Source organism: Perca fluviatilis, chromosome 11, assembly GCF_010015445.1.
Source record: "Perca fluviatilis chromosome 11, GENO_Pfluv_1.0, whole genome shotgun sequence".
Classification (NCBI taxonomy): Eukaryota; Metazoa; Chordata; class Actinopteri; order Perciformes; family Percidae; genus Perca; species Perca fluviatilis.
The window spans coordinates 7,599,696-7,612,578 of NC_053122.1; the positions used below are offsets into that span (position 1 = coordinate 7,599,696).

General features: G+C 40.3%; 1 protein-coding gene across 1 annotated transcript in view; it reads left to right on the forward strand.

The window, feature by feature from the left end:
• Nucleotides 1-12,883, forward strand: part of LOC120568864 (cadherin-18-like) — a 125,868-nt gene that overhangs the window by 111,223 nt on the left and 1,762 nt on the right. The window contains exons 10-11 of the mRNA XM_039816595.1: nt 5,633-5,747; nt 11,988-12,257. Coding sequence (XP_039672529.1) covers nt 5,633-5,747; nt 11,988-12,257 — 385 coding nt within the window. The remainder of the gene's footprint in view (nt 1-5,632; nt 5,748-11,987; nt 12,258-12,883) is intronic.

A 12,883-nucleotide genomic window follows, 5' to 3' on the forward strand; every position in this document is an offset into this window, starting at 1 on the left:
TTTCCGAAAAACCTGACGAAATGACTTTTAACAAAAATGATTTCTTTGCCTAAATCATCTCCTCATGGTGCAGGCCACCTCTGGTAAAATTTCCTACATCCTCAGTTGAACAGGTCATGTGATTCTACACCTTTAGTAAAATTGCCTATGTCAAGCATGTGACTTAGGCCGTTTTATTTTTTGTGTTTTCTGAAAAACCTGAAAAAATGACTTAGGCAATTATTTTAGGAAGGTGACAATAATGGAACAATAGGACGCTTTTTATAAAAATGATTGCCATCCACGAGTCAGGTGTTTGGTATCTTTCAGCAACTGAGGGAGCCCAATTCATTCAGTAAAAGAAAGTTTAAAAGGAGAGAATGAAAATAGAGAGTTTTATTGATGGGAGGAGTAAAGTTTAGCACCATTAAGCCTCAGACCCAACACTCCCTTGAAAGAACACTATAAGGCAAAAAGAATCCCAAAAACACTATCTTGTTGCTTTTCCCTGCTGCTCTCCAGTCTCCTCCGACCCTTTTCCCCAGCTGAATTCTGGGACCGCCCGGAACCATGTTGAATCTCCGAGCAGCACGGAACGTGTCGAAAGGCCGGCATCCATAAAACTTGACCCTTAACTTATTTTGAGCCGCACATAAATGCTAATGATCCCTGTGACATGAAATAGCGCTAACCCAAAGTGCTGTGGCAGTGTTGCTCTCCGCCAGTAAAACAGTCTCTTTAAAGTTCAGCATCTTACCGGCTCCCTCTCGGGACTTTTGTGGACTTTCTTTATCTTCTTTTGCTTTTAGGTCTAAAAATTGTATTACAACTCTAGTCACATCATCCTGACAGTAGCAGATTAGGCAGATAATCTGTGTAAAAAAAAAAAAATCATGATCCTCTGCCTCCCCCTGGTGTTCCTAATGGCATTTGCAAGTTTCCACCGCGCAACCAATCAGAGCCGAGGAGTCTCCCACGCAGTGACTGATTGTGAACTGCGGTCAAACTAGGCAGCGCTGACTCAAATATGAATCAAGATTCTGTTACTGCACTGTCTTTTTCTCCCCTCAAATGTTTTTTTTGAAACACATTTTATTGTTTAGCTGCAATATAAGAAAGTGTGCTCCAGCCATTGGTCAAAAACGTTCTCATCCTTTCCTTATGCCATTAGGAGCAGAGGAACGTGATTTTTCTCACAAATGATCTGATTCATGTTGTACTGTACACTGGATATAGTGACGGCTTAAGCAAATATGACATAAAAAAGCTATTTCTATGAAAGTTACCAACTGTAGCTTAAAGTCTTCCCTGTTTAGTCCTGTCACTCACAGAGTTGTCGCCCATTAAGCACCAGTCGAAAGAAACACTACAGGTCATGTTGACATCTCCACACAACTGAATTGCCAATTGCAAATTAAACCTAAAAATGTGAATATAACCTGATGATAAGCATTCAAACACAGGCACATGAAACACATTTTATACACCAATGAACACATGGATGAAAACACATTCATCCTCTCACATACACACACACACACACACACGTTTACATTCATGTTGATCTGTAGCCTTTTTGTTGTGTGTCTGACACCATCAGTGGGGGATTTATCAGCTGAGCTGCAGACTTTGCAGCTTCTTGGACCCATAAATCATTCAGACTGCGGAGCGCGCTGATGCTTCCGGTGCTGGGCCAGATAGCAGCAGAGACGATCATATTAAAGTCAAACATCACCCCCCCCACACACACACACACACACACACACACACACAACACACACACACACACAACACACACACTGCCAGCCCCTCTCTGCTCCACAGCACGGCCAATTCTGAACCAGGTATGATAAAATACTTTTTTCTTTGCGAAGCGCGAAGGCACAGATCTGCATCATAGCAACGGCTGCCACCATTTATACATCACAAACACACGCATGCACACACACACACACACACACACACCACACAGATCACACACTCCATCTGTCATATTATAGATATTGCACTCTCGTATTATCTGTCCACCACTTTCTCTGCTTTTTATGCAAGTGTAAGTGTGTGACTGTGCATGAATGAGTGCGTAATCATTGAGCTTGGCTTCAGGCAACAGACGACACATGCTAACACAGTTAATGTCGCGGGAGGATTCATTTCTTTTGCTGGCATTGCAACAGATTGATGCTGTGCATGGCACGTCAATCTGGCGTGACAATTTTGTTCTGCTACATTTGGGGACTCAGTCGTGTGCTGCATTTACATTATTGATTGGAAAACAATGAGACTTAGGTTGTGGGGCATACAAAACGTATACTCATGTCATGTTTGCTGTGCGAAGTGCATGGAGAAGAGTGGCAGATACATGCCTCAGGGCTCAGAACACACTGCAACACTTGTTTTATTTGCTTCTTGGACTGGGATAGTGTTATTTTAAATGCAGTCTGTATAATGATTAATGTTAACAAATGGCAGATTTTCTGAAGTTTTCTGAAAAGAACATTGGGTATTTAACATAGATCAAAATGTTTTAGGGATTATGTTGCCATTTACAATGATATAAAGGCAATCTGTGCATTTGGTGAGCAAGCCTCCCATTTTCCACTGATATCACATGAAGTCAGAAGACAAAAAGAATTTATTATATTCAGATTTAAGTCAGAAGCTGTAGTAAAAAATAAACTTAGAACGTAGTCAAGGACAATTATCCACATCCAGACTGGTGCTTAAATAAATAATAAATACATAAATAGTGTCATCCCTCTGAAGTGTTTATTCAGAATCAGAAAGGGCTTTATTGCCAAATAGGTTTTTTACACATACAAGGAATTTGTCATGGTGTTGTTGGTGCATTTCACACATTCTCTAAATATAAGAATGATAAAAAAGAATATAAACAATATAAGTATAAACATATACACACAGTATGTATTAATAAAGATAAAAATAAATGTAAAATAAATAATAAAATAAGTTAAACAGTAGTAAAAAGGAACGCTACAGCAGAGTAGGTACAGTGGTGGAGTGTGGAGAGAGTCAGGGAGGTTTCTGGGCCTTGTTGATAAGGCTAGTGGCGGAGGGGAAAAACTGTTTATGTGGCTTGTGGTTGTGGTCCTGATGGACCATGTCCATGTCCTTTGTGGGCTCGTCGTGTGTTTTCTCAGTGTATTGATAGGGATGTTATTTTGTATCAAGTCATCTCCTAACTGTAGGTGGAGCTGTCGGTCTTGGTATTTATATATAGCCAGTTTTTTGTTCATATTGATGTTCATGTGACGAAGACACTGCATTGAAGCTATAGTGCGCAGAATGTCCGTTATATTCAAGCCATTGCCACAAAGCTAATTAGGCCTGTCATCAGCCTATCAGGCTGCATGGTTAATTGCTTAATTGGAATCCTGCTGTGATCTTGCAAATGTAGCAAGTGCCATTTAGTTCTGCTTCTGAAGACATTTGGCAGAGCTGTCCTCTAAGAAGAGAAGCGTCACCACATCTCTCATCCTCATTGTACAACAGACATTGCTCTTTGTCTTCACGTGCACAGCAAAAAAGAATGGCTGGATGCTGAGTGAGTAAAGTTAAGATAGAGGTCAATTATAGATAAGTGAAAAACACGACTGTAAAAAATGGGAGACATGATAGGGCATGTGAAAATATCTTCATCTTAGTTATTCAGTCAAGTACATATGGACTCATCTGTGCTAGCTGTCGACCATATGGCATCAGCTTTCATGGGAGTGCAAGACACTACTTACTGTAGTGATGTTGCATGCGGTGTTCCACATTGCCGGCAGACTTGAATTTCATAGAGAATTATTGTGTTTATACAACAACGTGTCAGACAGTAGAGCTGGACTTTATAGTCAATCCTTTATGAAGTGGTTATTGCAAAAAGTTACTCAAATAAATTGTAAGTCTGAATAGGAGTACGATGTGGAGTCACACTGTCGGAATGGCACAGAGTCATTGTCAAGGAGTTTAACTAATATTATAGCTTTAGCTGTGTAGCCAAGAGCATAGGTTTAGTCAACATTGGGGGACACACATTATAACCGGGGGGGGGGGGTGTCTGGGGGTCATCCCCCAAAACCTTTTGAGTGTCAAACACTTCATTTCCTATGTCTGAAATTGTTGGAAAACAAATATTTACAAAATTTTGGGATTCGAATTTCCTTTTTTTTAATTTTTCTTCAATGCTGTAAAAACGTTGAGACAGATTCAACTTTTGGAGAAACACAACCGTAAGAAGCAGCCCTAAGAAGGCTATAATTTGTGTTTTGAGCCCCCCGAATGGTTATTTTACCTCTTTTTGGGGAGTCTAACTTTTCGAAATATTGCGGGGGACATATCCCCTGCACCCCACCCCCCGAAATCTACGCCTATGGCTGTAGCTGTACCATAGTGTGTAACTTTATTACCATTTAAGGTGTTTCTGCCCAGTCCAGGACATGAGAGACATAACATGTACTTCCTTAATATGTTATTCCTTAACCCTTTGAACTTTGCAATAGAAATGGTCCGCCAGTGCCTAAATTTGTATTTTGGGCTTATTGTTATAAAAACCAAAAATCAGTAAAACCTAAGCTAAAAGGTTATGTCACTCAATAAACCATAATAATTAATAGAAGTATTGAAATTGTTATAAATTTAAAAACGTGTCTTCATCAAATTTTACTAACTAAACACACAAAACATATTGATCCAAGATTAGAAGTTTACGCAGCTTAAAAAAAAGTAGCATCATGGAGATTAGTTGTGTTAGGCCGTTCACTGACGCTGACGTTAGCTTATCTGTGTTGCCAGATCTGGTGAGAGTTTGTTCCTGAGACAGAAACAGGTCTCAAACAAAGTTCATTTTCTCCTGATGTGTCCTTTTGTCGTGCCATTTTAGTGTCAGAATTGTCAGGAGATATGTGGCTTGTAAAAAAAAAATGCTTCCAATATTTACAGGACCTGCCGCTAGTCTTGTAAAGAGGCGTGGCAGTGGCGGAGCCAACGCAACACAGACACAGGAAACTACTCTGAGTTGAGGCGCCTCGGTTCTAAACCGTCTCTGTCTTTATTTTTGGCCACTGCATACAAATGTCCTTTTTCTTTGTTCTCAGTTGGAAAAAGCTAACTTGTTTTGGCAAAACAACCCGCCAAATGTAGATGTTTTTATCTGTTATAGTACTTGCCATTAAACACTTTACAGAGGTTGCCAGTCTCTCAATAGCTGATTAATAAGCTGTTTGCATTTTAAAGGTCAATGCCCATAAAAAAAAAATCTATTCCACATTAATGAAACAATATGTGCTGGTTCAGAACCAAACATTTGAGCCAGGATATCATTCTTTAATTTATGTTTTATTTAACCCATATTTAATACCTATTTAGATCAAGGATCTGTTTTGCAAGGGATAATGGATATGAGGATGAGAAAAGGAAGGAGAACATCAGGGATTTGTTTAGGGTTACTGATGGTGTTTCTTGCCAACTCAGACTGTGTGAGAATTGGAGAATTTCAAACAAATATTTTATTCTCAGCCTCTTTGTTTCTTAATAATCTTGCTGGCTTTTGTTTCCCTCACTTATTTCCATTTGCATTGCTTGTCTTCTCGGTTGCCCTTTGATTTTGTTTTTATTCCTTCACATCTCTTCTGTTTCTCTCCATCAGGTGATTCAGACCGTCCGAGCAGCAGATCTTGACAACTTTGCAAATGGAAGGTTTTCCTTCTATGTGCCTGCTGAGCTTCCAGCCAATCCAAATTTTACTGTGAAGGACAACGGAGGTAAGACTCGAGTGAGCACACAAATATCCATGTCCATAATATGCATACAAAGACACAGCACTCAAAGACACTTCACACTAAAACCAGCACGTTAAAAAACAGACGAAACTATCAAACCAACAAGTGAAACGAGCATATTAATAGCGATTAAAACAATAAAACCAGTAACGAACAGTAGATAATATGTGACTATTGTAGGTGGAAGGCTAATCTGAAGAGGTGTGTTTTGATGAGAGATTTGAAGTGTCCAGGTCAGTACAGTCCCAGATGTGTATGGGTAGGGAGTTCCAGAGGGAAGGGTGCTGCGATGGTAAAAGCTCTGTCACCTCAGGTACGGTGCTTGGTCCTAAGTGGTGGGGAGAGGAGGTTACGGGGGGGCGGGAGATTGTGGTGGTGTTGGAGCAGGTCTGTGAGGTAGGAAGCTCTGGAGCCTGGTTATGGAGGGCTTTGTGGGTGAGGAGGAGGACTTTAAACTGGATGCGTTGGGGAACAGGCAAGGGGGTTAACCTCTCTTCAGAACTCGAACCTCATATGGCGCCATTTTGATGCTATCAAACGCTCACCCGCTGTTAGCATTCCATTGACTGCCATTCATTTTGGCGTCACTTCGACAGCGAATAACTTTACATCTGAAGCATTTAAAGACTCTATTTGTCCGTTGTTTATTTCTAAAGAAACACGACAATGTATAAAAGGCTCCATTACCTTGTATCTCACGTTATGGCTCCGTAGCAGACGCTTTTGTAAAAATAGACTAACGATTGTGTCATAACCACGCGACTTACTGTCGCATAGTAGAGGAATTACCGTACAGTACAGGAGAAGTTCGCAGGCAGTTTCAACTTACATTAGCAGTTGAAGTTGAATTACTAATGTTAACTAGCATTTTAGTTAGCAATAATTAGCCTGTGCCTATGTTATCTCCTTACATATACCTACGCTCTCCGTCTCTGTAAGATTGGGAATGATTGAGATTTCTCTCGGCACAGCTACCAGAATATGGAGTTATATTCCTATCTTTAATCAAGAGCGCATTCTTTCAATTTGAGAGCATTTCTCACTGATATTACGTTCAGATTTTGTAATAATTTCCCTCAAAACCTTGCTCTCACACTCAAATAGTCACTGCTGCCGCTTGGATTTGCTCTGCTTGTGCTCAAAGTTTGTGCTGGCGCTTGGATTTTCTCTGCTTGTGCTCAAAGTTTGTGCTTGCCGGCTTGGATTTGCTCTGCTTGCACTCAAACTTTCTGCTTGGACTCAGATATGTTGTTGTTTGGACAGATTTCCTGCTCTCAGCTTTGAACCTTCTCCTCGCACTCAGGCTGATTCTGCTCAGTTGAAAAGTTTCTGCTCTCGGATTTCTCCTGCGGGGCCCTGGATTTTTGTGTGTTATAACCCTATCAAAAGTCAACAACCAATAGAATGCCAGCTGTAGTGTTGACCAATGAAATGATCCCAACCCCGTTGAGGGTGCGTTCACTTTACTTTAGAACGTCTGTTGAGGGCGGCTGTAACCTGACTGTAACCAAGTTTATATATCCCGCGCCCGTTAATAGATTTATTATAAGTATATGTCAACAATGTGCACAGAATGGTTGACGCACTTTCACCTGCACCCGTCAGGAAACGGGAGAAAGCTTTGAAGTGGGACGTATGAAGTTATGTCCACAACTCACGAGGGTGAGTAACATAACTTAAGCACCTAGCTAGCTAGCTAGCATAGGCGCTAGCATATAGCCTAGCTTGATGTCCAGAAACAAATATATGTTCTTTATTGTATAGCTAGCTAGATTGAACGACATGTGACGGACGGTGTGTGTATATGTGATGACCCTACTTTGTATTTTTCCTCGTTTGGTTAACCATGTTCCTGGGATTTGGCTAATTTCATGTTAGAGCCAGTAGTAAAACCTAAACTGTAATATAACTGAAAGAACACACGAAACTGGATTGTTTGTGTCATTTTTGCATCACTGTTGTTTGTTGTTCATCAGAATTTAGTCTTCATTCCTTCATATAACATTAGTTTGAAAATAGATTCATAGCAATCTGTATAAAACGTAATGTTAAGTTCAATTTTATCACTATAATAAAAACAGATCTAGAAATGATATGGTTTCTTATTTGCTCCTTAAATAGCAGTTATTTGTTTAATTGATACAAAGCAAACTGAACTGAAAAAAAAAGTATTTTGTTTTACTTTCTTTTCATCCAGGTGGGGCTAGGGGTTTGACCCCTGTTGATCTGTGTGTGTCATATCACCAACCCATGATAGCTAGAATTCACCCTGCTACTCCAGATCTACCTGCTGTATGGCTTGCTACAGACTACAACCATCTGCTCCTGATCTACCTACTGTATGGCTGGCTACAGACTACAACCATCTGCTCCAGATCTACCTACTGTATGACTGGCTACAGACTACAACCATCTGCAAGTTTTGTTTGTAGTGAACATCATCAACAGCTGCACTTAAAGTTCATATGGGACTTGGTTGTTCTCCATACTGCATCAAACACTGTATATTTTTTGTGTTATATTAGTACAGACAACAGTAAGTATCATTACTTAATCACAGTATATATTATTCTGGTGTACACTGTTGACTTGACTCCATGCTATTGACTATACTTTAGCTTGCCACCTCAAAACTTTACCTTAATTGCTCTTGTATAGTTAATTTATCTTCTACTAGTTGTACATACCTCCTATTTAATTGAATTATTCTTAATTTGTGTTGCCATACCTGAATCATCCCTCTTGTGAACACTAGCCTTATCTTATCTTTATTCATAACCCTGCTCACAAACTCACCTGAACCTGGGTCATCTGTTTGCCAATATCAATGTTCCTGCTACAGTAAATCCTATAGGCACATTGTACTGCTTCACCGTAGTATGAACCATACACTTTTAAGGTTTTGTGTCAAATATTGTGCAATTTGTTATGAATTACTCATTGTTTTGACAAGGTAAATTAAAGCTATTTACAAAGTGTCAGCTCTGGTAAATTTAATTGTACTGGTTTTTTTTATAAATGTTATGGAACATGAAAAACAATTTGCCTTGATCAGGGTTTTAATTTGTTGCAAATGTGAACATGGTTTTAATAATCTGTATCTTATTGCTCTGAAAACTACAATGATTTAAGAAATAGCACTGATACTTATCAACATTTATTGAATTGATTGAATATATGGACAGACATTACAGGCACCTATTCATGTCAACAGAGAAAACAATAATTTGTTCTCTCTTTTATCACTTTGATTATACGCTGATGGTGCAGAAAAGGGTGAAGTCCTTGTAGATCTCTGGCACTTTGAGGACAACCCCCCCCCCCAACCCCCCTCTGCTGTTGTTTTTTTGTTTTTTTTTCATAAAAAAAAATTATTAAAAAAAAAAAAAAAAAAATTTTTTTTTTTTTTTTTTTTTTTTAAAACCCCCTTACTATCTTACCTTACCTTCTCTGATTTGGTTTTGTGGACATCAGTAATTTTCTCTCCCAGGCCTGGTTGTGCACCCTGTGAATTTAAGCAAGAAACATAAGTGTATGTAACATGATTTTACTATTATATTATTATTTTTTTACAATTGCATTATTATCAGACTTGCCAACCTTCTTGGTTTGTGCTACTGCTGCCTGTCCTCTGCACACAGGTGAGTGATGTGCTGACTGGCACAGGTCCATGCACATAGTGCAGCTGTGATGCAGCTCAACGGGTACTTAAGTCACACCTGGAAGAAGAGAAACAAACCAACACAATACTTGTTCTTTCTGCTCAGTTTGCTTTGTATTAATTAAAAAAATTACATTTAAGTTGCAAATAAAGCATATCATCTCTAGATCTGTTTTATTAGTGGTGAAATTGTACTTAACAGACTGGGTCCGTGTACTTTTGATTTTCATTTCATAAACAGGTATTAAAAACAAATGGTTATTTGATTTTCGTTTTAAATCCTGGGGATCAGACCCCCGGTGCTGGGTCTAATATTCTAATATTAGCTGCTGCAGCAGCTAGCAGCTAGCTACCAGCCCTGTGAGCTTGGTCCCCGCGGTTCGCCTCCCCGGTGCTGACTGACTCTGGTCCGTCTGCAGAGCTGCGTCCCGCTCTAGCTGACCTGGGAATCTACCGCTCGTGATTTATTCATATTTTATTTACTTTGCAGTGATATGCTATGCACTGATGTCAGGCAGGCTTGCTGCTGCTTTTAGTCTGAGCCTGTGAGATAACTAAACTTCCTTTGAATATAACGTGCATATAAATAGACGGAATAAATAAAAGTCCCCGGAAATAAATATAAGTAAAACATATGTATTTAGGCTATTGAACTATAATGACTAATGCCTATATATGTATTGCCTCATTTATGTATTTCATGTTCCATTTCATAGCCATATTTATTATGTAAAGGGGCAAAAATGGGACGATCAGTCGCTCAGGAAGTTATAGACTACAGTTTCCCTCAACAGCAGCCGGGACATTCTAACGCACACGTGAAAAAGCTTAACGTGGTAACTTAATGTACCTAAACAATGATCAATCAGATATCAATCAGTTATCAGTCACATAACGTCCATAATAATTGGACTTTGGGTTAGATTTTTTGACAGTTTTCAGTGGTTATGAGGAGCAATATGAGAGAGAAATTTGGTAATCATTGATCATTGTTTAGGTACATTAAACCACCTCTATTTGTTTCTGGACATCAAGCTAGGCCATATGCTAGCTAGCTAGCTAGGTGCTTAAGTTATGTTACTCACCCTCGTAGTTGTGGACATAACTTCATACATCCCACTTCAAAGCTTTCTCCGTTTCCTGACGGGTGCAGGTGAAAGTGCGTCGACCATTCTGTGCACATTGTTGACATATACTTATAATAAAGCTATAAGCGCGGCGGGATATATAAACTTGGTTACAGTCAGGTTACAGCCGCCCTCAACAGACGTTCTAAAGTAAAGTGAACGCACCCTCAACGGGGTTGGGATCATTTCATTGGTCAACACTACAGCTAGCATTCTATTGGTTGTTGACTTTTGATAGGGTTATAACACACAAAAAATCCAAAGCGCAGGAGAAATCCGAGAGCAGAAACTTTTTCAACTGAGCAGAATCAGCCTGAGTGCGAGGAGAAGGTTCAAAGCTGAGAGCAGGAAATCTGTCCAAACAACAACATATCTGAGTCCAAGCAGAAAGTTTGAGTGCAAGCAGAGCAAATCCAAGCGCGAGCACAAACTTTGAGCACAAGCAGAGAAAATCCAAGCGCCGGCACAAACTTTGAGCACAAGCAGAGAAAATCCAAAGCGAGCACAAACTTTGAGCACAAGCAGAGAAAATCCAAGCGCGAGCACAAACTTTGAGCACAAGCAGAGCAAATCCAAGCGCGCGCACGTGACTATTTTGGGGTGAGAGCAAGGTTTTGAGGGAAATTATTACAAAACCTGAACGTAATATCAGTGAGAAATGCTCTCAAATTGAAAGAATGCGCTCTTGATTAAAGATAGGAATATAACTCCATACCAGAAGACTTCACACTTTCAGACAGGTTGCTCACGTCACATCTACGTCGTCTCTCTCAGTTGGAGGCTGCTCAGTAACGCTCACCAGAAAAGTGCTTCTAATATCCTTCACTGGTCTCCGTCCAGAGCAACGGGATCTGTTTGTCCAGTTTATATACTGTCTATGGGAACAGGTAGTCTATGTCCTCGACGTTCCACGTCCGGGATTGCTCCGGTGCCGCAGGAAATTCCGCCAGATGCATGTCTTTTCGCCAATGTCCGTTTCCTTCCGCTTTCTTTGTGTTGGAATTCTAAACTCCGGTGGATTTATGAGGACTATGGTTAACTGCTTTGCAGATCTGCTCTCTCAGATGTTCCTTGTGAGGGATTTCGGGCCGATGATAATCAAGTCAGCTATGACGTTCAAAGTTTCCTGAGGACCCGGAGGAACCCCTTAGCGTGTCCTCCCAATGTTAAAATGAAACCTGCGCCGTTGTCTCTACATTATCATGTGGATGGATCCACGATCATAAAGAATATTACCTGTATAGACCGAGTTAGCTTATTCAACGAGCGTGTTTTGCTGTACTTGCTTAATGTGCCGTTTTGCTGTCTCCTTCACCTTTCTCGTACCATCCTCCCCCTCACCTACCTCCTTCCCACACCATCCTCCCCCTCACCTACCTCCTTCCCACACCATCCTCCCTCGCCCTCCTCCACCCTGTCCTCACTGTCCCCCAGACAACACTGCCAGTATAATATCTCATCGGCGTGAGGGCTTCAGCCAGGACAGAGACCCGGAATTCTTCAGCCTGGTGTTGGTCGTGGCTGACGGCGGGGAGCCTCCTCTGAGCAGCACCGCTACACTCTCCCTCAGGGTGTGTGTGTGTCAGAGGAACGCCAGGGAGCGCAACAGCAACAATGTCTGTCAGGCCCAGGCTTTCCTGTCTTCGGCTGGTCTCAGCACTGGGGCTTTTGTAGCCATATTGCTTTGTATTGTCATATTATTAGGTAAGTATGTGGGTGAAAAGTCTATCTTTGTCTTGTATTTCCAATAAAGATATCAAATGCTTGGAAATGGAAGTACCGCTGATTAAAGACCCTATCTGTAGAATTTTGTTATATAATAATATATATATATATTTTTTAATGATGCTTATTGCATGAAAATGTGACAACCCAGGTTTAAATCTGTGCCACCCTATGCACTTTGGCTAGGGGCTACTCACCCACTGGCCAAAGCCTCACACCCATAAACATCCCAAACACTAACACACTCTTCTAATGGGTCATAAGGGATGATTGAGAGGGATTACTTTTATGTGCCTATACATTTTTTTTGTTAAAATTCTACTCATTGCCCTATGTGTAGAAGTTTTAGTTTTTGGAATAAGACTATTCCAGTAAAAATTGGTGCAGTCTATGTGTTGCCTTTGCCAAAGTTGGAAATTCTTCAATGTTCATCATGGTTTTAAAAAGGTTAAAATGTATTCCTCTCATTGGACAAACCTGATTCCATCACAGTACGTGATGCATCTGATTTAGTACTTTTGTTATCATAAAAAACACATTTATTTGTTTTATTTGTGCTTTAAATGGAACTCTTCTTGTGTTGAGGATTTCCCAATCAGTCTTTT